A 27,172-nucleotide genomic window follows, 5' to 3' on the forward strand; every position below is an offset into this window, starting at 1 on the left:
CCCGACGCCGTGATCGGTAAATAAAACAATAAATCAAAGAATAATTAAAGTCCAAATCATGGGAAGGCGCCGGCCCAATCCTGCTTCCGTCAACGCACAATGAACGGCGACGCGGGCCTGGTGGGCTGCCTAGTGGACAGGTTGACCACGAGAGTGCGTGTTCTCTCTTCTTTCGCACCTTGAAGCCCTCTATAGTGCTGCCCCGCTGCCTATTATGACGAATGTGGCGATGGTAGAATGTATCGATCAATGCTGATGGTGTCGACAACAGCTCCCCCACCGCACCGGCACGCCAACCCAAGACCTATCCCAGGATGACATTGTCTCCATCACCCGCGCCTCGCTGGTTAAGATCAGCGCCTCATCCATCAACCTTATCCTCGATGCTCTCCTGACTCTCCTCGAGGAACTCAACCGCCCTTACAAGACCGTACATTCCCACCCACCCCATGTACTCCTCTCGGAACTCTATGTCGTCGAGCTCATCGCGGACTGCTGCGCCAGCAATTGGTATCGTAAGAAGGGTCCTGGCGACAGACCGGGCCCTACCCCCAATCCCGATGGCTCACTCTCGCCTTCGCAGCGAGCCACGTTCCCCCCTCCGGAACCACTCAGCGATATACAGCTCGCCCGCATGTTTGAGGTCACTAAGGTGTTGTTCGAGCCTATTCCAGATAATTACTCGATCCCACCCAAGGCGATACTTGACGATTCGTCCGCCAAGCATATAATGGCCTCCGGCCTTGAAGAACCCACGCGAACACCCCTCTCGGCCTCGTCCAGTGAGGCTCCAGACACACGAAACCTCCTAGCAGCGCATGCGGGCGCCGTCGAAGCAAACGTCAAGCTCATCGTTGAGTACGTAACGGCGTCAACATGGACCGCCGGTTTCGAGTTCTTCCGCAACGTGATGTACACGGCGCGTAACATACCTAATCAGGGGGCCGCCGTAGCTCCGAGCCCTACGGCTGCCGATGATGAGCGTGCCGCGCTTGTCATGCTACGCCTCGTCTCGTTCTTCTGGGCTGACAGTCAGAAGTTGAGTCTCGTCGTGCAAGAGCTCTGCTCCAGCTTCCTGCACTACCGGAAGTCCTTCCAGAACACCATCGCCGTCGTCATGCCCCAGATCATCACCCGCTGGTTGGACAGGTACCCGGCCGAGTTTGTCCAATTGCACTCCATGAGCAGTCCGAAGCGCCGCGATAACGCCCCCGATACTCTGTTCGACATGACCTTGACTATTGGCGATAACGGACGGCGCAAGGGCATGTTTCCGATGCAGATGACACTGTTGTTCCTCCAGCCAGATGTCTTTGAGGTGGCCAGCAACATGCGCGAATCCAAGGGGGCTAGTATCGCCAAGAAAGTACAATTCCTTGATGGACTCAGAAAGGCGCTCAGAAACCGGAACGAGCAAGCCGCCTTTTGTCTCGTGCTGCTGCTCAGGGCCGCGCGGCATTTTGATGCCGAGAGCGACTCGGCGCTGATGAGCTACGCCATGGATGTGCAGGATGAGGTTCGGGACGCCGTTTTCCGGCGGTTCACGCCCGGTGCAGAGGCTGTGTTGTACGAGCAGGACATCATGACAGCCGCGTTCGTGTCGCTGCTGCATCTCAATTTTGAACACTCGGTCGAGTCGCTCGCAGTGTCCTGTCTCTCGTCCTCGGCGCCGCACAGCTTCAAAATTGCCGTTGTCCAGGCGTGTGCCCACTTTGCGCGCTTAGAGAACAACCAGAGATATCAGCCCCTGTTTAGCACCGTAAGTGCTTTTATTCAGGGGAAATTGCAGGTAAGTCTTCCCGGTTCAACAAGCAGCACCTCCGTCCTCCGGGCCGCTGACTTTCCCTCCCAAGGCCATGGCCGTCCTCCTTGCCGACGGGTACATCGAAGACCACAGCGCCCAGCGCAACGCTGTGGAGAGCCCCCCGTCGATCAGCATGGTGTGCAATATCTTGAGCTTCCTCGACGCCTCGCCAATGACCCTCTTCGAGGGCCCACCCACAGACGAGGAGGAGCGAGATCAGTTCTACGAGGAGAACCTGGGCGCACTCATATCGTGCATCATCGCCGCTGATGAATCCGTCAGGCGGCTGGCGACGGGCGTTGCGAAACGGTTGTTTGCGAAGGAAAGGGTCCTTGCGAACCTGAGGTCTTCTGAGGGACTCGGGTCAAAGGCGTTTAAAACGAAGTTTTGGAGGTTGACGTACGTGTTGTTCTGACTCACGGGAATCGGTGGTATGGGCTAACAACGAGCAGGTCGCTCATTCTCATCTCCATCTGTGACAAGGCTAGGTTACCCTGCACGGCTGAGACGCTCAGATCTATCAACGGGTATCTCGGGTCAAGGCTGCTTCTCCTGACATCGATCCCGGTACATCATTACCCCCTTCAAGCTCATGTGGCAGATTTGCTAACCCCTGAGCAGGAACTGGGTCACACTTCAGACGACATACCCGAGCGAACTGCTGCATCAAGCAAGCTAGAGAGGCTATTCCTAGTCTCGCTCTGCTCAGCGGATATGGAAGCTTGCCAAACCGTCATTTCCTGTATCAGCACCTTCCTCGACGAATGCCGCCTCATTGACACTGCTCCGGCAACGGCAAAATCATCCTTGACTCTCCTCCGCAATGGCGAAATCTTTGGCGAGATCTCATCGCGTGACTTCAGGTTCACCGGGATCGTGGCATTCCAAAAGAGGGTTAGGGCCCTGTTAAGGCGTATGCAGTACCCCAGCGCCGGTATTCTCGATGCCTGGGAGTTTGTCTTTGACAAGTGGCTGCATCTTTCCATGGAGATTTCACAGGCGGGCGCCGGCCAAGCCGTCACAGAAAGGATGGTGGCTGAGTGGCGGAACTATTCGGGCTTTCTCGCCTCGTTGGGAGGTATCTGTACCGCCGAGCAGGCCACCAACCTCGAGGAGCCTGCTATCAGCGGGCTGAAATGGATCGACCGTCTGTCGTCCGGAAACCACGAAGAGCCACTCCTGACCCGCTACCTCAGGCTAAGCATCCAGCTGCTGGCGTGCGCTAACGTCCGCGTCCGCGAGACTATGAGGGAGGTCCTCTCCTCCGAGGTACCACCGTCCCTGTTCCAGCCCCTGTTCAAGGCGCTTGAGACGGAGCTTGATGTACTCTTTGCCGGCGCTCTTGAGCCGAGCATCAAAGGTCAAGACAACGACATCATCTTTGCGGAGCAGTCCTCTTCGCTCCTGAAGGTCCTCGTTGAGCGACTCGACACACCATCGGATCTCGGCGCCGCATCGACCCTTCACCTCGGCGGCCTCTGTCTCAATTTTGCCAAAAGCCTTGACGGCGTCGCCGAGACACCCAACAGCCTCCGCGTAAAGATCAAGATTTGCCAGCTCGTCGAAGCGGTGACAAAACGCAAGGAACAGCTCAACTTGCGCGATGATGTGCGTATCCGCAACCAGCTGCTCGAGTACATCTTCCGTTGGATCGCTCGCCCGCGCTCTCCCCGCGATTCCGCGCCTACTGCGGGCGGCCGCCAGGACGAGATGATCCGCGTCCAGCGCGATCTTGACAAAGCCTGTCTCCGCTCCCTTTCCACACTTACCTTCAGGCTGCCACTCCAGCCGGGCGACGGGCAGACCGATGTCGGCACCAGCGAGCTCAAGTCGCAGATGTTCCATCAATACTTCAACCGCTTCCTGTCGCTCCTTAACATAGATTCGAATGGGCCGGACTTGGGTCGCGTGGGTGACCCTCATGGCTACCATGGCAATTATTACCTTGGTTCTAGTGGCAGCGGACCCGGAGCTGCGTCCGAGGCATCGACATCGGACCTCGCCATCACGATCCTGTCCAATCTCCTCAGCGCCAATATTGATGTCGGCCTCAAGCATTCGCTGAGCATAGGGTATCACGAGAACCCGGATATTCGGACCGCGTTCGTCAGGGTTCTGTATAATATCCTTATTCAAGGCACTGAGTTCAACAACCTGAGCGATGCTGCTGTGAATGAGAAGTATGATAAGCTGTTGGAGGTTCGTATTGATTTCTTTTATTCTCCCTCGTTGGCGGCCGAGCGGAATGGCTAACCGATCGAGCAGCTCCTTGCGAGTGACCCGAGCTTGGCTGCAGCCATGAGCGCCGTCTGCCCCAGTCATGAGGTGGATGAGCTCACCATCTCCCTATTGAATATTTACGAGTCGAGAGGATCATGTTACGTGCTTCTCGAGGCCCTAATTAAGCAGGAGATCGAGGAAACAGGTGGGTAGATCCTCGTCAGCTGTAGCCTCCTCACAACGCTTTGAACTGACAGTGCGGTAGATAATGAGTCTGAGCTCCTGCGCCGAACATGCGTGGCCACCAAAATGTTGACCATCTACGCCAAGTGGAAAGGTGTCGGCTACCTTAAAGACACACTACAGAATGTCGTTGAGCGGCTCATGATGACGTCCAAGGACCTGAGTCTGGAGCTTGACCCGGCCAGGGTCAACTCTCCGGAGGAGCTGCAAACCAACGTGAACAATCTGCAGATAGTGGCACGGGTGTTCATCGACAACATCTGCGGCTCGACGTCAAGCATGCCGGCCTCGTTTCGCCAGATTTGTAATATCGTATGTCATAGCCTAGTTTTGGTTTGAGATACATGCTAACCGAAGGCAGATCTCGGAAGCGGTTGTGGAAAGATTCCCCGACGCCAAGTACACCGCCGTGGGGGCCTTTATCTTCCTCCGCTTCTTCTGCCCGGCGATTGTCGCTCCCGAGGCCGAAGGCTTGGTGGCAACTCCGCCTTCGAAGGAAATGCGTCGTGGGCTGCTACTCATCGCTAAAGTCATCCAAAACCTGGCAAATAACGTTCTCTTTGGCGCCAAGGAGCCGTACATGTTTCCGCTGATTGATTTCCTGACTAACAATATCTACAAAGTCACGACCTTCTTGCGAGAGATCTCGGTGAGTCCTTCGACATAGAAATTGTCGCCGAGATGCTTGGCTGACACTGAGCGCAGGTTCCGCCAACTGCCCTGGACACGATTGGTAGGGGAGAATCGTTCGAATTTGGCTCTTGCGTGGCCCTCCACAGGTTTTTGTACGAGCACTGGGACCACGTACGCCAGCGGTTGGCCTCCAAGGAGAAGAGAGAGTTCGTGCGATCGCCGGCCGAGTCGACAAGAAGTCGGACGCCCGTGATCGAACCGCTGAGAAATCTCATCATGAACCTGGGCCCACCGCCTCTGGCCGTGACGTGGAACCGACCGCAAATCTCGGGGAACAGTCCGCCGTCTTACTCGAGATTCCAGGACTTCATGCTCCGCAACGCCTTCCGGAGCGCTGAGTCGTTCCTCACAGCCCGCGCCGTTTACGACGGCGGCGAGAGCAAGGACGGGCTATCCATAATCTGCATTATTTTGCGCAACATCGACGCCGAGTCTATCGACTATGACACTTTGATTTACTGCTACCTCAAGATTGCCAGCCGGCTGTGGCATCGGCCCTTTGGTCTCCTCATCGACTCGACGTATTACAGCGGGCAAAACGAACCCAAGGACGAGTTATTCCACAAGCTAGAACTGCTCACGCCACGGGAATTGTCTCGGCAACTCACGCGCATATACGTCTACAACATGAATAGCGCGTCGAAGAAGTGCCTCAGGCGGATCCTTCGGGTTGCCTCCAAAACCGAGACGAGCGTGTTCAGTCCGGCAAATGTGCAGTACAATCTCATGGGGAGCCTGCAAGACCTGCAGTCGCACTTCCATCTCAGCCAGTTGCATCTTCCTAAGGAGACCATCAGCGTGGTGACGGACACGCGCTATGTTTTCCATCCCATCACCCGGTTATCGAAGTCCAAGGGCAAGGTCGATGTCATCATCAAAGTCGGCAACCAGTTTGTGCAGGTCACCACGACCAAGAAACAAGAAGTACCTGGCCTGCGCATGAGCACGACGGTCAACGACATCTTCCGGCTAGGCGAGGTCGACGAAGCGCCCACCTCGATCCAGACAGAGGGTGACTCGGCGTTCGGCCTCAGGGCCGACAACGGCCGAATCGTCATGTACTTCACGAGCGCTTTGAAGGGCGAAGTCCTGCAAGCCATCCGTGCCGCGAAAACCAAATATGCTAAGGACACTAGGGCGACGAAGTCGTTTGAGCGGCTTATCCGGCCGCAAGACGTACCAGGGACGTTGCTGAACCTGGCTCTGACTAACCTTGCCACTCCTGACCCCGTCTTGAGGTTGTCGTCGTATAACCTGCTCAGTGCGCTGTGCAAGGCGTTCAAGTTCTCGGCCGCGTCCAAGCTTTTGAGTACGAGGGAAATCTCGGTGCCGATGGACCCGTCGCGGTTCATCATCAAGATCAGCAAGAGCCTGGCGCAGACTGAACCGCAGCTGACGGCGGATTTTCTCAATGAGTTCTTCGTAGGGTGGGATAGCTTCTTGGACGAGCAAAAGCCCCTGAGCTTGGCGTACATGGCGCCCTGGATTCCTGGGCTACGGACGTCATTGCTGGCGGGCGAGGTTGAGAGCGACAAGGCGAGAGAGAAGATCGCCGCGCTGTTTAGGAAGCTGATCGATGTCGCGCTGTCGGACCTGACGCTGACATTCGCGCTGGAACAGTCGGTTTGGCCGGTCATTTACCAGGATGAGGTGTTGTTGGATATCTTCCTTGACGAGATCATCAAGACAGCCCTCAACCATGGGTTCGAGGACGACCAGACTGAGACGTTGACTTCGATCACCAACGCCATCGGCACGATTACCCTGAGAGGAAAGGTCATCTCGCGCCTGCGGAAAGCACTTAATCGGTCGTCGCTCCGGGCGACCAAGGCCCTGCCCGACAATGCGGTGTGGGACGAGATCTGCGTGCTGCTGCAGTTCTGTTTGGCGCTGTCGTTCGACAGCGGCGTGCAGGCACAAATGTACCTGCCGGAGATCTTCCACGTCGTCACGATGCTTGCGAACACGGGCATGCCAGATGTCAGAGTGGCTGTCCACCGGCTGCTGATTAACTCGATCCACTCGGCGTGCACCTCATTTTCCCTCGACGAGGACAGGCTGACCAAGCTGAGGGCAACGCTCGAGACACTGTCGGATCCGAAGGGCGACATCTTTGTCAACTCGGTCACATTCATGCGCGATGGCGCGTCCATCTCGACGAACCAAGAGGCCGGTCCGACGCTGGCCGCGACGGAGAACCTGGCTACGATTCTTTTTGAAACATGCGCCGTTGCAGCGCCATCCGTCGATATGGCGAACGCCTGGCGCTCGAGGTGGATGAGCCTGGTCGCGAGCACCGCCTTCCAGAACAACCCCGCCATCCAGCCCCGGGCCTTTACCGTCATGGGCTGCCTCGCGCGTGAGGAGGTTGACGACGACCTGCTTTACCAGGTTCTTGTTGCGCTGCGCAACAGTGTCGGCCGCTTCGCTGAGGACAGCAACAGCGATATGCTCGTCGCCATCGTCACCTCCTTATCCAAGATGATGGCCAAGCTGCCGTCGGCCTCCCGCTACGGCTTGCAACTGTTCTGGTTGGCCATCTCACTGCTGCGGCTGGTGCCGTCTAACCTCTTCAACTGCACCGCCATGTTCCTCGAGGCCGTGCTCACTAACATTAGCACGACCGGCGACATGCGCGGCGGCGGCGACAAGGTGGTGCCTTACCTGCTCCAGGGCCGGAACCAGCTCGAGGATGCTGCTCTGCCGCTAGATGACGCCTACGGGATCCACTTCAACAGCGAGAACTTCCACTACGCCGCGTGCGCGTGCCTAGTGAGAGGATTGACGGACGGTGTCACCAAGACCACCGCGTTGCGGGTCCTGTCCTCGTTCCTAGAAATGACCATTCCCATCAAGGCCAACCCCGGCAGCGCCTCAGCCAGCCGAGGCGAACGCGACATCCACGACCTCGCCGCGTCGCCGTACATGATACTCATCCTGGCGCGGGCCGCCTCGGTCGACGAGCTGCGCGAGCACCTCTGGGCAGCGGGCATCAACGTCAGCCTCTCGGGCGTGTCAGACCCGGCAGCGCTGCGCGCCGAGCAGGACCTAACGCGGTTGAAGGACAAAGACCTGCTGCTCAACACGGCCATCGAGCTCGTCGACTTCCAGTACCTCGAGGACGCGGTGCAGAACCGCAGTTTGCAGTGGCTCAACCGTATTGCGCAGGGTCGGCCAACCGTTGCGATGCATCTGTATGTCTATTCTGTTTTATTTCATCCCATCTCATCCTATCATATTCCATCCTACTCCGCCCACTCTTTCTTGTACCTCATCCCTATTTTATCCCATCCCATCTCACTACTGGTTCATCTCATCACTAGTTCATCCCATTCTATCTGATTCTATCTGATTCTATCTCAATCTATCTCATCCTATTCCATCCCATCCCCACAGGAAAAAACAGAGAAAGTTTAAACTAACCACCGCACTCCCTCCTTTACAGATGCGCCCCCATAATTTCCCTGCTCGACGACATCCTGCTGCATTGCCAGTCGTCAGCAACGCTCGAGTCAGCACACGCGCTGCTGCAGACGCTGACGTCTAACCCACGCTTCTCGGCCTCGTCACTCGACGCGTCGGCCGCGGCGCTCAATGACACGCTCGACGACCTCGGCTTTGCCGGCCTCTGGCGCAGCTGCTCGTTCAATCTGGCACAGGAACAGCAGGATCGCACGTGTTTCGGATTGACGGAGAAGTTGATTGAGGTGAGTTTCTTTTTGTTTTTGGGTGTTGGGGAAAGGGGGTGATTACGCGGGGCTCTTACTCCCGTTTCTCACTTTGAGTGAGGGGGGTGGAGTGGGTGAGGTGTGGTGTTATTGTGCTGGGTTTTGTTCTGGGCGATCGAACGGGCTTTGGCTAACCTACTGGGTGTTCTAGCTCATCATTATCTGAGGGTGATTGATGGGCCGGCCGAGTTTGACCGGCCTGATACCAGGCCCACGAGAATGCGAAGGATTGCAAGCGGTGTTTGTTTGAACAACAAGAGGAAGATGAGAAGGGGGAAGGGGGGTGTCGATCGCGTCGCTCTGTTGTTTGTTGGACACTGTGGGGTTGGTTGAATATACCAGTTTCTTTCGCTTTTACACGACGCGATGGCTGGCGGGGAGTTACCTATGTTGCACGTTGAATAGTGGTGTTGGTGTTTTTTTCCTCGAGCATTCCTTTTTGAGCGAGGAGACCGAAAAAAAATTGGATGGGGTTTTCTCATAGCGGAAGGCGGTAAGGGGCATAGTTTGAGGAGTTGTGTTTTGAGTGCTAGTGGGTTTGTGGTTCGGTGACTTCAGCATACGAGTCTGTCCTCTCTCTGTCTCGGGCCTTGGAAACCGAGGTCGGGTTGGTGAAGGATCGGAGATGAAAAAATGAAAATTGTGTTTAGCCGTTGATCCTGTTTGATGCAGTGATCGATGCGTGATTTTCCCTTCCTCGTTCCTACCATTCCCATGGTATTGCTTTCCTACCTAAGATCTGCATTTTGTTGCAACAGATGCGGAAATCTAACGGCCTCATAGTTCGGCCTCCTTGGTCTAGCCCTTCCTTACCCCTGGGCCATCCCGCGCAAAAAAGGTACATGTCGTGTAGCGAACCTCCTGACGTTGCACCCGCGCACGTCGGCCAACAGACCGGACATGTGGAGAATTCTAGGCCCGTCTCGCCGGCCGCCCGGCCGTGGTCTAGCCCCCTATTCCGTAGCTCTCCCACCACACATCCGGAGAGTTGCGAAGGTCTTAGCTGAGATTTACCGGCGCCTGATTGTCCTATTTTCTTTTATGTAGGCCCCAATCAAATCGGCCGGCGCCGGCGCCGGCACCGGCGGCCGCTGCAGATGAGGTGTGTGCGATTCACTGGATTCTTTCGATTTTTGATTTCTGAAACTATGTCTCGGCACTTGAGAAATTGGGCGTTCGGGCCTGGAATCGGACGTACGGCAGCAATTCATGGCGTGATGTCTCCTGCGCCGCTGACGTGCGTTTTTCACCTCTCTCTTGCTTTTTTTTCCTCCTCCAGTTCCATGCTGTCGGTTCTGGCCGGGGTGCAATGCGAGCGCGAGCTGAAAAAGGGAGGGGTGTAAGAGCTCTTGCTTGTGCCACTGCCCCGCTGCAGCAGTGTTCCCTCCCCTCCATGCCGCACGGGTTGGGCCGGGGAATGGGTCCAGCTGGGGTTTTGGCCGGGCCGTTTGATTCGACGGGATCCTGGTGGGTTCGTTAAGCCCAGATCTGCGAGGCACAGTCCATTCAGGCGGTCGGGGGGTCTCGCCTCTCTCCACCTGCCGCAGTAAAAAGTGCTCGGTAAGATGGACTACATTAAAGATTATGGGAGCTACCTCACTGCCAAAGAGTACCTGTAGACATGCAAGCACCTAAAATAGAGTTCTACTCGTATACGGACGAGTATTCGTAAAGCGAAGTGTCCAGCGAAAGGCGCTTTTTCATCGTCTCGCCGAGTAATTGAAACTTCGCAAAAGGGCGCGTGTAAGTCCCGGACGTACCGTAACGCCGCCTGAAAACGACCTCGCTTTCCAATCGTTCGTAATCATCGACCGAACTCGGTGTCTGGATTGAAAATACCTGCTTCGGTATCGCTTAGCGAAAGACTCATACTCTGTTATGTAGTCGTAACGTAGATCCGGCCCGATAGAACCGTAAGAGGGTACGAATAGTGATCAGTGATCAAGCATGTTACGCTACCAAACACTGTAAACGAGTTCGGTGTTATCTCGTAATTGAAATGACGAGAAATGTGCGACTTCAGACCTTCTAGAAAAACTCTGCCGCGATGTGTGCATCGACACACTGCCGGCACCGGAAAAGCAAAAGAAAACCTAGCCCATAGTTTTTCTTTTTTTTCTTTTGAGGTGGGGGGGGGGGTGATACCACATCTGTCACAAAAAAGGAAGCGTTCGGCCGTTTGGTCGGGCGTTTGGGTTGGAGTTGTTGCTGTAAGACGAATGAAAAATGGACGGAGTCGAGACCGATTCCGTCCGACGGCTTTCAAGGCCCTGTCAACTTGCATCGGCGACTTCCGAAGGCCCACCGAAATCGCGAGAAGGGCCTGTGCACCTCTTTCCGAATGCCGTATCCCATACCCCTTCCGGGGCTAGCGGGGCTGGTACTCCCATTTTTAGCCTGGGCAGCAGCATGTCCTGCATTAGCTCGCTGCGATGCGACACCAGGAAACAGACATTTCCGGCCCTTGCTCCCTCCCACCCGCACCGTCGGGAAGGATGGCATTTTTCATGCAACCATGGAAGAATCTTTCTTTCTACTTTTTCGCACCTACTGTCGTTGGCGGCAACGTGGTACGGGGAAAATTTTTCTTCTCGGCGGTGTGGCTGCCACATGCAGCAGGGAAGAATTTGTCGTCGGTCTCGCTATTTGTTAACCTCTCTTGGGTGCACCCCTATTTCTACCCAGCGTGCCAGCGTGCTAACGTACATACAATCCTGCGAAGGGCGGCCTGGTTGTGTTCTGCGTGAAGCATGCCGAGATTCGAGCGAAAACGCGAGACAGCGAATTCGACATACAGGGGGCAGGGGCCAAGGCCGCGGTCGGCAGGGCATCCTCCTGACGATTGAAGCAGTCCATCATCGCCTCTAGCTTGTGGGTAAAAACGATGGATTATTCGTCTCGCACATCGATCGACTTGAAGCTATCCGCCGAATCGCTGCTCGCGGGCCCACCCCCGATGCCCCCGAGCTCCAAGCTCGAAGCAAACATCATGTTTCAAGGCAAAGCTCCTTGGTCCTTGGAATCGCAAAGATCAGCGGAGCTAGACCCTGCCAACCTGAAGGTCATCGCCTGATTCCCCGCAGTGGGCGCACGAAAAAGTCAACGGTCGCCGGTCCAGGAGTTTGGGACACCACCGCTTGTGACCACCCGGGGGCGCCGACAGTAGACAAGCCACAAGGAAAAAAAAAAAAAAGATCTGCACCTCCCACTTGTCAAGTTGGGGGGAGGCCTGCATGCGCCATTGGTCAGCTCTGAATCGAGGGAGTGGGGACCGAGGCCTCAATCTGGCAGATGCGTGGCACAGCCAGGCCTTGGTGCGACACCAGACCATGATTGGTGTTTTTGCTGCTGCATGAGTTAGGGCGATCTGGGCTCTGCAAGCCAGTATTTCGAATCGGCAATGCATTACAGGCTGCTTCCAGAACACCCTGCCCCGTCTTGAGCCCTTTAGGAGATGAGGACATGTTTCCAAGGGGTGGGACTGGTGGTCGAGAGTCGCCGAAGTGTTGTTGGACCGGCTGAACGCACGCGACACGTGGAGCTTGGTGCGCCAGATCCCCAGCGTCGGCCGCATCACTGTCTGTCGATGCGGGCCATGTACACAGGAACAGAGGCACGAGAGGGTGAGCACATGCACCACGTTGCGCGCAGCGACACCTGGGACGAGTCGGCGCCGACCGAGCAATCAGATGGAGCAAGCCGCGCTGAATGATACAGCCGGGCGAATGCAGCGAAGCCCTTTGACCTCGAGTGTCGGTTGTTGGGGATGGTATCATTGGTTACCGACTGCCAAAATAGGGTTGGAAGCCGTGCCGGACAGAAATGCCAGACACGGCAGGGACCCGAACGGTGCATCGGACGATTGGCATTTTTGCGAAGGCAGCAGCGGTAACAAACCTACCCGAGCCGAAGTTCCCGCCGAATAGGTAGTCAGTCGCCGAGCTTGTTAGGCCGCTGCGCTGCCTTCGCCCACCTCGTCTTCATTCATCGGTTTCGTATCAGTACAAGTAGTGTAGTTGTCGAGGCTGTTAGTCATATGGAGGAAGCCGTTGGAAAAGCGCAGTCAAGGCTGGCTCCGAGAACCCCGGTCCCGGTCGGCGTCGATCCCGCCGTTCCCCGCGTTTAGACCCTTCGCACCAACCAGGAACCCCGGCGACAATTCCCCGGCCGCGACCCAGCGAATCCCCGAGGACCAGCCACAAAATGTGCGGAAACTATCATTGCGCGGTTCAGCATCGACCTGCGGCGAAAACCAGGTTTCGGGGACTCGGAGACGTCTTGTTAACTCCCTACGCAACTGCGCTCTCTGGCGGACTGGGGGTGGAGGTGCCGGCGGAGCGGAGCGAATCAACAAGCCGCATCCGGCCCGCGGCGCCCACCTCAACTCCGATACTACCGGCATGGCGCACCCGCCAAGCAGAAACTCGAGTCGTTGTCGAAGTCGTCGTACGCAAGACGAAAGAAAATTGGAAGCCTAGCTCGGACCCGCGCAGCTCCAGTTGCTTCGATTGACTCACCCGGAGGCGACACTACACTGGTAGAATAGCAGCTACTTACTTCGTCAGCTCGCCATTTTGATTAGTCTTGGGAGAGACGGGCGGGAGTGAATCCCAAGAAGTCGCACCCGCTTAGAGCAGCATCAGCTGCCAAGGTCATGTGATGTCTAGTCACGGGACCAGGTACATAACACCACCTTGAGACCACATCCTCCGGAGCAACATCTCATCACAAGAAACGGCCACCTATCTAACCAATGGGCGTTCGGCACTATATTGTCCAAGAAAAGGGATATTTGGAATCTCGAGAACGCAAACGAAATCTAGGAAGCTAAATTGGAAACAGGATTTTTCTGCTTCATGTTGAGCTGGTGGTGCGGTCTGCAAGCCACATTTTGCGCCTGTCCTTGGTACATACGACGTTGCGCCACATCTACTATCCACACCAGCCGCGGTTATTGGTAAACAAAAGTCAAGTTAGTGGGCCGGAAACAAGAGATCCGCAAGCGAGCGTACGTATGTACGTATTTTCCAGCTGGCTTCTTTTTGTTGAGCAAGAGTCAAGATGAACAGCCACACTGGCGAGATTGGATAATGCTGGATGGTTCGTCGCTTCTCGGAGGATACCTCGGAGTTGTGGCTAGTGACGCGCAAGCCTCATAGCGGGGGTTGAGCCGAGCCAGCAAGTGGGTCGAAGTGTTCTCTTGAGCCGCGGAGAAGCGGAGTGGTCTGTTGGCGGCCGCCCACTGTGGTGGGCCTCTGGGGATCTCGCCTTGAACATCACGCTCCAATGCATGGCGATGAATCATATGCTATGGACATCACTGGTAGGGTCGTTTGGGTTCCTGATACACGACCCATGGCGACCGTACCTGCGTACTTAGCGGATGGCGCAGCGCGGTTCTGTGCTGGCTACCGGAAAGGATTCAGCAGCCGAAGCGCGGTCGGCTTTAATCGATTGCTGCTAGGAATGCCGAGTGGCAGTGCGAAAGCCGTGCATTTCATTCGTCCCAAGACCATTGTTGATTTCTGACGGTTGCGTTGAAATGTCCTGAAAGAGAGTTCATATTCATCAGCGGGTTAGCTCATTGGTTACAAACCAAATGCCAAGCTCTGCCAAGCCAGATATACAAAATATTCATCCGTTTTCTCAACTTTGGTTTGGATTCTCTGCTTGAACTTGGCACGTGCTTGGCTTAAGCCCCACTCCCTAAAGTTCAAGCAAAGAAGTCAGCCAAGCATCAATCGATCTTGATCCAGACCACGCACTGGTCAGCATTTGTTCAGCTTTCGCTGCATCTTTTTTTTGCACTGCATTTGAATGTCTCGTATTCCGACGGCCTCGATGCACATATTGACAAATCCGCCGATAACAGGTTGTCTAGAACGCTTGTTACTGAGATCTCGACTACGTGACGAATGAGCTGGAAGATGGCAGATGGCAGATGGCAGATGGCAGATGGCAGATGGCAGATGGCAGATGGCAGATGGCAGATGGCAGATGGCAGATGTCAAAATTCGGTACCGTAGGTTGCCCTGAGAGGCTTCGAGGAAAGCTGTTACCAAGTGGAGAAGGACGGAAGGAAAGTGCTAGATCAGTCGAGTCGGCTCTCGCATCAAACTGTCTTCGCGCGCGGCATCAGCTGCGCTGTTGCGATTTTCATTCATCTGCAGGAGGTTCGGCGACGAAGAGCCAAGGGGGCCAGGCCTGTTCCGGCCAATTAGAAAGGCCGGACCTCGCTCCATTGAGGGTCTAGCCCAGGCATGGAAAGTACACTGTCCGTCTACAAGCCGAGGTACCTCTCTGGGCCCTTGTTTTTTCGCGGACACGGCCGGGTATCCTTTGTCCCCTGTCACCCATCAAATCGCATCGCCCACTTGCAGACAAGGGACCTGCGCACACCTGCACAAAGAACCCTGACTCCGACGTCATTCAGCCAGGCTGTTCAATCGAGTCACCCCATGGCCCACAATTAGTCAACGCACCCTCCCCCCACACTCCATCCGCACCAAGGACTTCAGTTATAAAGAATCGAGTCAAACATCTTCCACCCAGATTTGCCACAACCAACAACATACACAAGCCATCTATCTCCCGACAACATGGCACAAAACCACAATCCGATTTTCTTCCAACAACTGCAAGAGCAAGACCAACTTGAACAATATCTCCAACTACCTACGGTCAATACCAACAACAACAGTAGTTGGGATAACGGACGCGCCGACGACTGGTTACTCGACCTTGGACTTCCGTCCGACCCCATCGAGGACAGTGCGCTGCCGGCGTCTCCGTCTTTGACGCATTCGTCTTCGCCTTTGTCACATTCGTCTCCGGCTCATACGTTGTCGAGTCCTTTGGGTGTGCCGGCGACTCCTGTACTTGAGTTCGACTCTGACCAGCCCGGCGGGGCCCTCCCAGTGCCCTTTGACGCGATGCAAACAGCAGGCTGGATGCACAACGGCGGCCCCGGGCCAGCCACCCGTTTCTCGCACCAGCGGGATTCTTCTCGGTCGTCCATGGGCTCGAACGGCCCTCCATCGCCCTTTCCCTGCAATTACACAACTCCTCAAATTGCCATGAACGACCCGCACGATCCCCAGTGCTTTCCCGTACCAGACGACCTAAGTATGGGCCATTACAAGCTCGCACCGACACCCAAGTCGTTCTCTGGTATCAATCACGACCCCTACAATCCCGGCCTCGGCTCTTACCAACCTATCGACAACAACGGCACCCCGGGCTTCTCATACCAGCCTGCCGCGCCAATACGGAGGAACGACCGAGGCCTCGTACTCCTCGAACATCCGACTGGGCCGTCTCGGTCACAGCCCGCATCGGCGGCGAGCTCTTTGGCACCTGACTCGCCCGCCACGCCGCCCGAGGCGAACAAGAAGCGCAGCGGTGGTGAGACTAGCTCTAATCCTTTCGATTGTGTTGCAAACATGTTGAGCTCACCATCAGTCGGCGCCATAGTCACCCCCCCTCTCGCGCCAAACACCCAACGCGCCATAGACGAGTACGCAAGCTCGTTCTTCCACCCGAACTTCTCCGTGCCACAGCAGTCGTCGGCTCAGACATCAATATCGCCGACGGCCAATCTCTTCGGCCAGCGAGTACAAGCCGCCAACAACCAGCATTTATCGGCCGTGACAAACTCGCCGGTCTCGTCGGCATCCCACGACCGGTCGCCGTTCCGCCCCGGGTCCCCCCTGGCTGGTATCTCCCTGGAAGACTCGTACGCCGCCGCTACCGCGTCGGGCGCCCTAGGGTCCAGCCATATGCGGTTGGGGACGGCGCCGAAAATGCGGCACCAAGACAACAACGCCATGCGAAAGGCGTTGGGGCAGCCCATGGGGATGACTACGCCTCAGACCATCTCGCCCAAGGATGCGATGCTCGACTACCGCGAGTCGGAGGGTGATGGGGACTTTCCCCTTTTCCATCAACCAGACACCACCGGCTTTGATGCCGACGCCATCAACAAGGCCGCGGCGGCGCACAGCCAACAAGTGTTCCATGGGATCCCCATGGGAAACAACGCCTTCAACAACTTGCTCGGCTCATCGATGCCGTCGAGCGTGCCACCACAGCGGCAGTTTCCGTTCGTAGCTCGACCACGAACCGCCGTGCCTTCGAATAGCAACACCTCGAGGGCGACTACGAGGTTGGGGTCTGCGGACACCGGGGCGACCGAGTCGGCACATGGCGTCCTTCAACGGCCGGCTGATACCCGCGCCGACGGCGGCACTTATACGTGCACTTACCACGGCTGCACAAGGCGCTTCGACACGCCGGCTCTGCTGCAGAAGCATAAGAGGGAAGGCCACCGGCAAGGCCATGGGCTCGGCGGCCCACGACGGCCAGAGGTTCCGGGCGCGGAATCGTCTCTGGTCAACACGCAGGCCGGTCCGCACCGGTGCGACCGCGTCAACCCGAGCACCGGAAAGCCCTGCAACACACTCTTCTCGAGACCCTACGACCTTACCCGGCACGAGCACACCATCCACAATGCTCGCAAGCAAAAAGTCCGGTGCGAGCTCTGTACCGATGAGAAGTCTTTCAGCCGGGCGGATGCACTCACTAGACACTACCGCGTGTGTCACCCGGATATTGAGTTCCCGGGAAAGCATCGCAAGCGCGGACCCCGCGGTGGCTGATTTCATCCCGGGTCCGATTCCATCCCGGGTCCGAGTTGGCCCTAACACAATCATCCCAACTTCCTCGAGTTGGAGCGTGACGCAGCACGTGTTGGAGCGCGACGCATCACGTGGACCTAGCAACCAACGACGCAGCACAGCCAGCCCAACGACGCAACACAGTCCAGCGACGCAACATAGTCCAACGACGCAACACAGTCTTGGGCTCGGCTTGGCAAAGCTTCGGCGGGCTTCCGCGCCATTTCCAAGCTTTCGTCTGCGCGTATTGCGATGACGTCGTCCCATCTCGTCTTGAAGACGACCTGGTTGATGGAGGGTTGCGATGACATTCGAGACACCACCATTGCGCCCCTGTCATTGGTCCAACATGGGCTCGAAGCAACCCCGCCATGCCTGCCGCCCGACGCAAAGCCGTTTTGGTGTCCTGCGCATGCAGGGACCCACGTCCCTGGCTATTTCCAGCACATTCGGGATTCCAAACCGCTTCCTAGTGGTCAGTCCCCAGCGAAGACAGGACCCTGCCGATCTTTTTGTGGGGCTCCCTGTCTCCATCGACTTCTTGCGATGAACCGAGCATGACGTCATTAGCACCACCGGTCGACATCACCAATGCAACTTTTGGGCTCAAAACTCGTTTCCGATGGTCGCTTCATCATTGTGGCTTTCTTCGAAACCCACATACTTGTACAATTCTGCATGTCACATTTTATTCGCTTAAAACTCTTTTTATTACGCTACTCCCGGGTTCTCCGGGAACCCTTCCTTTCTGTTTCCGGGTTTTTAATAGTCATGATGATGACATTGGTTGGAACGAACGGGACGCCATATTAGACTGTACAATAATGGGAGGGGGTAGCGCGGAGCGTTTTTTTTTTTTTTTGTGATTTTCTGTAAAGTGTACTGGACAGTCATCAGACCTAAGCTATAGACTAAAAGACCCCCGGGGGGCACACTGGAGTCGGAAAATTCGGGGTTTTAGGGCTTAGCATAGGCACTGGGTGGGAGGAGCATTCGATATTCAATCAGGAGTTTTATTGGGAGCATATTCCAGAAATTGAGTGCCCTGTGAAATGATGAAAAAGGCATAGCTGCAAGCGATATACAGCTATCTTCATACCATACATAAGGTACTACCTAAAGGTACTAAAGCAAGGTGCAATACACGGACTTCTTCACTACCTACGTTGCTCCATAACTTGGTTTCAGGTGCGGTGCCTCTGTAAACGAGACTTGAGAGCAGATCTACTGCAAGGGGGTGTTGTGTGTGAGGATGGCAGGCTCACAGCCTCAGCAGGGTAGCATATATTAGCTCTAATACGTGTCATTGCAACCACACTTCTGTATGTGCCCAGGTCCCAACCCCCGTTCTGCCACAACAGTCAACAATGTTACCCAGTGACGGACAACAGCCCTGCCATTGGCATTTACTCGCTGCCCTTGGAGCCCGCTTGCTAGCCCCAATCTGCTCGGTTCCAGCCGCCAAGTCCCCCCCCCTCCCACGTGATCGGCAGCGAGTCAGGATTAGGATTCATGGACTGAATCAAGGCTGATAGATGAACTTTGTGACGTAGTGTCGCCTGACACTTGGGCTCCGACGCAAGGCCACATGGCAGGGCAGTCCTCGTTGGGAAAGGCTGATGGGATGGATGGGAATTAGATGGGAATGTGAATGGATGGGAATGGACCGGACACGTCCTTGCTTCCCTGTACTGGCATATGCTCCCTCACGCACGCCGCCGTGGGTTTATTGACAGATTGATCACTGGAGACCGGCATGGCCTGGTGGTAGTCCTCTCGTACATACGTAAGTGCGCCAGGTGTCCTTGGATGCTGCCGAATAATCTGACGTAGAGGCCGGATAAGGCCCTTCTCTCGTCTTGTCTTTCTGTTGATGCTGCCCCGATTCCATCGGATATGGCACAACATATGACGAATACAGGGATATGAGTGACATCTAGAACTCCGATCCCCAAGAAGCCACAAGGATAGACCGGCGGCATCTCGATCCAGACCGCTTGCTGCAGGTCACCTTACTCTCAGCCTCGATCGGTACCCTACCCTAGCAGCGCCTTGGACCACTAGGAACCCACGGCACGACAGCGTGTAACGTCATGTGGGGAAGCCAGGAGCAGACCATATCGTCTCCATGGACGACAAACCTAGCACTCTAGTATCTAGATCCAAATAGACCCAACGACCAACACACCATCTTGACCCGGGAGTAACACACCCGGCCACGCCGGCCCAACCTTGAGATCGCTGACGATATTCGCCCCAAAGCCCCCAGAGTGATTCAACGATGATTGGTCGATAGCATACGTATAGGGAGACCCAGAGCGCAGCCAACAGCCCCGGGGGGCATCTCGATGGTGCAAACGAGCGAGGCTGTGAGGCCGATCATGATGCTTCCATAGCACTGTGTCCCTACGGCGACCGTGTAGCCTGGTAACCCAGTATGACACAGTCCTGGACGCATCATCGCTGCTAGGTTGGGCACCCAAAATCAACAACACAATCATCGATCGACACAGAAATGACGCGGACTGTTACATCAGAGCAGGAGCAGGATGTGCTGTCAGAACTCTCCTTCCTGTCGGGTCGGCATGGCGACGGGTACAGTACCAGACTTCCCCAAAGCACTCCCTTGAATCAACTATCCTCACCAAAGACTAACAACTTCACGCATTAGCTAGCCAAAAAGAAAGCATCAAGAGCTCACCAACCACCTCCTGTTAGCGGCAGCCGGCCACGAAACCTCTTGGGGAAAAAAAAGGTGGGCGGGGAGCAGAAGCGGAGGGAGAACGGGGAGCGGGGAGGGGGTGGGATATGCTCTTTTCTGTCCGGGGCTCATCCCAGGCGCCGCCAGCTCAGTTTCAACCCTTCTCCGGGCTGTGCTGGGACCCGTGACCTCCCGCCGGAGCTGGATTGAACTCGCTGCCCCGGGAGGTTGAGGACCAACGTCAGATAACGACTCGGCCAACTTTTGATGGGGTGGGTGGTGGTCCTCGCTCAGGAAATAGGACCGCGGGAATGAGATGCGCTGCACTCATCCCATCTCAGGGGTTGTAAACAAATATAAACAAAACTTGTGAACAGATAAGACGCCGGTTTCTGTGGTCGTCTCTGGCCCTGGACTTGATGTCTTAGTTCATCTCCTAGCTCGGACTCGCTCGCTCAACTATGATGGCTTTATTTACCTTACTTTATCTATCCCTAAATCTTCGCAGTTATGTTGACAGTTGTTGACTTACAAACCAATTACACCAAACTTCCATCACCAACAACATTAGCAAAATAAACCCAAAATTGATGATTTCAGGTGCGAACCAATGGCCATTCCTTCCAGTATCTAAATCTAAAGAGCTCTTTTAAAAATCCAGGATTGGTCGACCTAGCCGTTGACTGTATCTTAACTGCCCGAAGGAAAGTAGCCTCAAAGGTTCTAGTTAACTAGGTGGTGTAAAGAGTTAGTGCCAGGCACGTGCCAGGGTTAGGCGCCAGGGTTATGTGTGGGTGCTAGGGTTGTAGGAGTAAATGCATGCCAGGGTTGTATGTGCACCGAGTTCCTAGCCTAAGCCAGCCCTCGCCACACTCACAAACTCTCACTCACATTGGGACAAGACACACAAGTTTGCGAAATAAAACATGTCCATGTTTCCTAGGAATGTATAGGGCTCAACGACGGAACCTCAAAGAAACTACTAGTAACTCTACTCTATCACAGCTTCCGGTACGCACAACCCCGGAGCCGGGCACATATCACGCCACACCTTCCACCCCCTACGAAGACTCATTCCCTAGAACAGCGGCCCGCGCATCAGCATAGATGGGCGCAATCCCCGTCCAGAGTTGGAACTACAATCTAGTCAGCAACACAGCCACACAAAATCATCCACACAGTTTCACAGAGAAGATGCGACATACCTGATACCACCCCTGTGCAGCAAGCACCTCCAACCCGGGAATGGTGGTCCACCCGGCATCCTCGGCCAGCTGCATCAGCGGCGTGTGCCTCGGCGTGTAGGCCATCTCCAGCAGCACGCGCGGCTCGCCCTTGGTCTGGCCCGACGCGCCACCGCTCTGCAGCGCGGCCACCAGCACCTCGCGCATGCCCGAGTCGATGGGCTTGTCGGCCGGGATCGTGCTGATGACCACGCCCGGGAGCGCGTCCCGCCCAGCGACGGCGGCGGCCTCCTCCGGTGTGGCCAGCCGCTGGATGTCGTAGTCGGCGGGGAAGCCGTCCGAGATCTCCTTGACTCGTTCCGGGGTCCGTGCGACCAGGTAGATGGGCGCATAGCCCAGTGAGTGGAGCGCGTAGATAGCCGCACGCGTGGTGCCGCCCGAGCCGACCACCATGGCGGCCCCGGGGGACGCTGCGGTCCGCTGGACGAGGCCGGCGGAGCGGAGCGAGAAGACCATGCCCATCCAGTCTGTGTTATCGCCGAGGAGCGTTGGCTTGTCGCCGGTTGCGGACGGCACGGGGATGATGGTGTTGACGGCACCGATGAAGCGCGCGGCATCAGAAATGTTATCCAAGAGGGGCATGATGTCTAGCTTTAGCGGGATGGTCACCGAGGCGCCGCCAAAGTGCGGGGAGCGGATGAGGTCCTGAACGTCCGAAGCGTTGTCCGTCTCGAAATTCGAGTAGCTGTGCGGCAAGCCGGTTGCGCCGAACAATGCGTTATGAAGTGCGGGTGAGCGCGACGAGCTGATGGGCTTCCCAAAGAGATAGAAAGACCTGGGCTCGAGCTCACCAATGAGGGAAAGTGCCTGCCGGATCTCAGTAGCCGAGAGCTGCCCAGGGGCCGCTTTGGCTGGTAGTTCCGGGTGAGAGACTGGCGTCATGAACCCGTTGAGCACCCTGCTGAGTTTGCCCGCGTGGCCCATGTTCAGTGCGATGATGGGAATGTCGTGGGCGGCGAGCATCTTCGTCTTGAAGTTTGTGAGAGCAAAATTATCGCTAACCTCGCCGGCCATGCCCACGAGCTTGATGATATCACCGTACTGCAACGCCTTGTTGTAGAACGGAATCCATGAGCCGTTCCTCCACGACAATTTGGACTGGGGGTCGTGATGGGACGCAATGATTCGGGTGAAGCCCTTCGACTCGGCCACGGCGTCGAGAATATCAACAGGCATCGTCATTTCCAGGTCAAGGTACTCCACACCCGTACGCAGGCCAATGTGATATAGCTGGAGGGCCAGCGTGTAGTCATCGTCAGGGAACTTACCCCCTTGACTGACCGTGCGTACCGTGTAGACGATAGGAACCTTGGCTGCGGATCGGAGGAGGGAAACCTGGCGCGCGACGAATTCTGGGTCAAAGCTCTCCAGCAAATCCACGCGCAACTCGACCGCGTCGGATCCCACAACCGCTCTCGGGATGATATCCAGAGCCGTGGCAACATTAGGGACAGTCAGCGAGACGAAGAAGGTGTGCTTCTTTTTACGGGCGTCCTCCAAGTGCGAGGACTGGCCACAGATGACGGAAAGAAATCGGCTGAAATCGGCCGGGGGCTCGAGCAACGACTCGGAGCCATCCAGGTGTGGACTGTGGTACTGGAAGTTGCTGCACTCCTCGAACCATGGTTTGCGACGGTAGTAAACCTCCCGAATGTTCTCGGAGTAGGCTGGGCGGCTCTTATCCCTCATCAGATACTCGACGACCTGGTCGGTATCGCGATGCACCATGAGGACGCAGCCGCCGTTTTTCTGGTATGAAGTGAGCAGCTTGCGCGCCTCCTCAGTTTCGACGAGACCACCACCGCAGGAGAAGATGTGGCCCTTGGATTGGTTCTTCATCACATCCTCGAGGAGGTCAAGCTCGGCCTTCCTGAAGCCGTCCCAGCCGCGCTCGCCGCGGATGATATCCGGGATGGTCGTGGCCTCCCTCCTTTCCAGTTCAACATCCAGGTCAATTAAAGGCCGCTTCAGTATCTCGGACATCCACCGACCGGCCGTCGATTTACCCGCGCCACGCATCCCGATCACGAAGATGGATCGGTCCGTGCCCGAGCGGGATGACCTGACGACGTGCTTTGCGGTCGGGTCCTCCTCCCCAGCCAGTTGGACCTTAAAAGCCTGCGACATGATATCCCACCACCCCGGCCACGTCTTGGCGGTGCATTCTCGTTCGAGAATCAGCACGGGATGAGGGGAAATAGTCGACAGCACACTGAAACTCATGGCCACGCGGTGGTCATCGTAGCAGTAGATACCCTCGGCGGGGTTCTGCAGTTCCTGGTACGGTTTCCCGATCACCTCAATACCATCTTCGAGCTCGTTGCAGACAACACCGAACTTGGCGAGCTGGTCCTTCATGGCTGCGATCCGGTTGCATTCCTTGACACGCTGATTCGCGATTCCGGTGATCTGGGTAGTCCCTGAGGCGACGGCGGCGAGAGCAGTGGCAGTCAAGAAGGCGTCGGTCATGGGCTCCATGTCGACGTGCTTGATAGCCTTGAGCGTCCCAACAGGCGGTCCGGTCACCGTGGTCGAGGTTTCAGTTTGCTCTACGGTACAACCCATGGGGCGGAGAACCTCAACAGCAAAACGGGCATCGCCCTGGAGTGACGCAGAGCCAATGTTCGGTATGGTGCAAGTGGTACCGGTGATGGCAGCGACGGCCAAGGGGTAAGTCGCCGAGCTGGCGTCGCTCTCGATGACGTACTCGGCTGGGTTTTGGTAAACGCCCTGAGGAATGTGGTAGGTGTTGGGATCCTCAGTCGACCTCTCGACCTTGATGCCAAAGGATGCCATCATAGCAATGGTCATATCGGTGTATTGCTGTGAGATGGGCTTGCCGCCGACGAGCCGGAGTGTAACAGGTTTGTGTGCGTAGGGGGCAGCCATCAGGATGGACGAGACATACTGTGACGAAACGGTAGCAGCCAACTCGATAACGCCGCCGGCGAAGCCGGCATTAGCGTCCACCCGGACTGGCAAGCTCTTCTCTTTCTCGAGGTACTCGACGGCCACGCCGTTGGCGCGCAGCGCATCGACAAGCGGGCCAATGGGTCTCACCTTCATGCGTGCATTACCCGTCAAGACGGTGGAAGAGGCGGCGGTGGGAGAGCAGAGTGCCACCACGGACGTGAGGAAGCGCGAAGCGGTGCCGGCATTACCAAGGTATAGTGACTCGCCGCTGGCCTGAAGCTTGCCGCCTCTGCCTTTGACGACGAGGACCTCCCCAGCATCCTCCCAAGAGTAACTGGCACCCTGGAGCTGAGCGATGGCGGCAAGCATGAACTGCGTATCATCCGAGTGGAGGAGCCCGTGGATGCGGGTCGTGCCCTGTCCCAGAGCGGCCAAAATGAGGGCGCGGTTAGAGACGCTCTTCGAGCCGGGCGGAGTCACGCTGACCGAGAGGTCACTCGGGACACCTGGCGTGACGCGGATGGAGGGGCACAGAACGATCCGGATGGGGCGGTCATCGACGACGGTTGCCTTGGGTTCATACGTCTTGCCAATGGCCGACAGCAGCACGATTTTCTTTTTCCGGCCCTCATTCTTCTTGTCAACAGCCATCTTCTGGAGCAGCACATCGACGGGGCACTCTTTGCCAGCCGAGAGCTTCGCGATACGCTTGTCGTGCACGGAGGTAGGCAGGTCATAGCTCGCAATGCACTTGGTCAGGCGGGCAACAGCGCCAGGGCGAAGGACGCCGAGGAAGCGGGCTAGTTCGGCTTCCTTGACCATTCCGATAGCAACACATTCGCCGTGCAGGACCTGGGGCGCAAGGATAGCTTCGTAGGCGTGGCCAATGGAGTGACCAAAGTTGAGCAAGTTGCGGAGACCGCCCTCGCGCTCGTCAGCCGAGACCACCTCGGCCTTGACGCCGGCAGAGCCCAACACAATGCGCTTGAGGATATGACGGATGGGGGCGAGGCGGGCGGAGGGGCTGGTGCCTTTGGTGCGGATAGCCTCGAGGATGGCGGGGGCGTTCTCCTCGAGGGCGGCAAACTCGGTCTCGTTCCAGATGGCGGCCGTCTTGATGACCTCGGCCATGCCGTTGATGAACTCGCGTACGGGCAGCGTTTCGAGGAAGGCCAGGTCGATATAGATGCGTTGAGGTTGCCAGAAGGCACCGATCAGGTTCTTGCCCATGGGGACGTCGATGGCCGTCTTGCCACCGATAGAGGAGTCAACCATGGCTAGCAGGGTCGTGGGCACCTGCACAAAGCGGACACCACGCATGAAGGTGGCAGCAACATAGCCGATCATGTCTCCAATCACGCCGCCGCCGAGGGCAATAATGACGGTGTCACGGGTGCATGTGTGCGAGAGCATCCAATCTTCGATGTCAGCCTTGGTATCACGGCCCTTGGAGTACTCGCCGGGCGGGATGGCGTAGGTGAGAAGGCGGGCATCTTTGGGGGCGGCCTTGTCGAAGACGGCCTGGAAGGGAGGAACGTAGGTCTGGTAGAGGTTCGTGTCGGTAATGAGGACGTAGGTGGAAGATTGTAGGTTCTCGAGGAGGTCGTGAGTCACAAAGTTCAACCAGATGCCGTGATCGACGACGATGTCTTCTTTGCCTAGAATGGCGATCCGCGTGGGACCCGAGCTGCTGGTGTCCGCCATGATGGTCAGACTATGCGTGCGGGCTCAATTGCGCCCAACATGCGCCTGCAGCGATTGTGTTGATCAGGCAAGGCTGTCTAGGTTGTGGTGGAGAGTGGGCAATTTGTGGGTTTCGGGGGTCGCTTGTGATAATTATTATAATACCTAACAAAGTCTGGGGCTTTCTGCCGCGGGGAAAAAAACTTAAGCGGACCGACCGACCCCACGGAGCTACCATCAACCATTAAACATCAGACTAAGCCAGCATGGCGAGCTGATGACACAGCGGCCTTGCCTGCGGCGTAGAAAATAAAAAGGAACATTAACACATACAACCAACGGAGACGACTGTGCGGCACGAATTGCAGAATTCATATTTGTAGTACCCCATTCTGTTCTCAACCCAACCTCGACCCATCTGCAGCTTTCGAAATGAAACGCCACGCCACATATTAAACGCCGCAATGTATCAGCATATACTCAAGGACCTTCAGAAAAGCTTATGTCTCCAACTTTCGCTCAACCTCCATTCTTTATTCCTAGAGGAATGCAGTTGGGATCTCAAAATGGGAATGACAGTATGACTGGGTTGGAGCCGCTTTCGGAGCTTCTGTGGTGGGGTTTGCCAGGAGCGGGGCATATGCTGAGATACTCGCTTCGATGCCCCGCCTGGTCTGTGCTCTCACTCATTCCCAAATGAGTCGCAAAGCTCCTCACCGCTTACATAAACTCATACGAAATACGAATAATACACAGGACGCTACCAAAAGGACTCGCTCACCGCCCATTAACTTGTTAGTGTTGGATGGGCCTTTTTGCTCTCCGCCTGGCATCAAGAACGAGCTAACCCTTTGAGGCAAAGAAGCATTACTCTTCTGGTAAGCTGCGCGAACTCGAAGAACGCGAGACCGCGTCTACCGAAAAGAAAAGGAAAAGGGAAAATAAAAATGGGGAATTGGCCAGTCGTTCCTCCCATGCCCGCACATGTTTATAGCCCCACCCGCTGCTGCCTTCCCCAGATGCTTGGCACACCGCCAAAAAAACTCCCGATCTGCAGCCACTCCAGGCACTGGAACAGGCATCAAGACGTCTTTTTGGGCATTGCTGCTTGCTGCCCTGCGTGCGCGGGCCAGACAACCCCGAGATCATGCATCTTCCCCACTCTTCCCGTCGTCGCCAGAGCATGGCCCCATGGCCGATCTGCCTGGGGCTGAAGAATGGCGTTCCGCTTCAACTAGGGGGTCTTGAGTACCCCCGTTGACCTTGGT

The 27,172-nt window shown here is 56.3% G+C and overlaps 4 protein-coding genes across 4 annotated transcripts; 2 read left to right on the top strand and 2 right to left on the bottom strand.

Annotated features, from left to right (window-relative positions):
• Positions 1-99: 99 nt before the first annotated feature.
• On the top strand, positions 100-8,709 carry F5144DRAFT_497117 (uncharacterized protein; the record flags this gene model as incomplete). Its single annotated transcript, XM_066786187.1, has 10 exons — positions 100-153; positions 272-1,789; positions 1,854-2,203; positions 2,257-2,371; positions 2,426-4,003; positions 4,070-4,229; positions 4,290-4,579; positions 4,629-4,916; positions 4,973-8,154; positions 8,406-8,709. 10 exons carry the CDS (start codon positions 100-102, stop codon positions 8,707-8,709), a joined length of 7,839 nt encoding a protein of 2,612 aa, XP_066639634.1.
• Positions 8,710-11,933: 3,224 nt separating this feature from the next.
• On the bottom strand, positions 11,934-13,090 carry F5144DRAFT_595172 (uncharacterized protein; the record flags this gene model as incomplete). Its single annotated transcript, XM_066790666.1, has 5 exons — positions 11,934-11,972; positions 12,012-12,264; positions 12,329-12,585; positions 12,662-12,666; positions 12,826-13,090. 5 exons carry the CDS (start codon positions 13,088-13,090, stop codon positions 11,934-11,936), a joined length of 819 nt encoding a protein of 272 aa, XP_066639635.1.
• Positions 13,091-15,057: 1,967 nt separating this feature from the next.
• On the top strand, positions 15,058-17,398 carry F5144DRAFT_344712 (uncharacterized protein). Its single transcript, XM_066784250.1, has one exon. The coding sequence runs from the start codon at positions 15,288-15,290 to the stop codon at positions 17,343-17,345; it is 2,058 nt and encodes a 685-aa protein (XP_066639636.1). The 5' UTR covers positions 15,058-15,287; the 3' UTR covers positions 17,346-17,398.
• A 3,530-nt stretch (positions 17,399-20,928) lies between these two features.
• F5144DRAFT_622999 (EPSP synthase-domain-containing protein) lies at positions 20,929-25,925 on the bottom strand (the record flags this gene model as incomplete). Its single annotated transcript, XM_066792123.1, has 5 exons — positions 20,929-21,200; positions 21,270-22,277; positions 22,329-25,334; positions 25,518-25,742; positions 25,836-25,925. The coding sequence occupies 5 exons, from the start codon at positions 25,923-25,925 to the stop codon at positions 21,126-21,128; spliced, it is 4,404 nt and encodes a 1,467-aa protein (XP_066639637.1). The 3' UTR covers positions 20,929-21,125.
• Between the last annotated feature and the right edge of the window lie 1,247 nt (positions 25,926-27,172).

The sequence above is a fragment of the Chaetomium tenue genome, assembly GCF_020726465.1.
Source record: "Chaetomium tenue strain MPI-SDFR-AT-0079 chromosome Unknown F5144scaffold_6, whole genome shotgun sequence".
In the NCBI taxonomy this organism is placed as follows: domain Eukaryota; kingdom Fungi; phylum Ascomycota; class Sordariomycetes; order Sordariales; family Chaetomiaceae; genus Chaetomium; species Chaetomium tenue.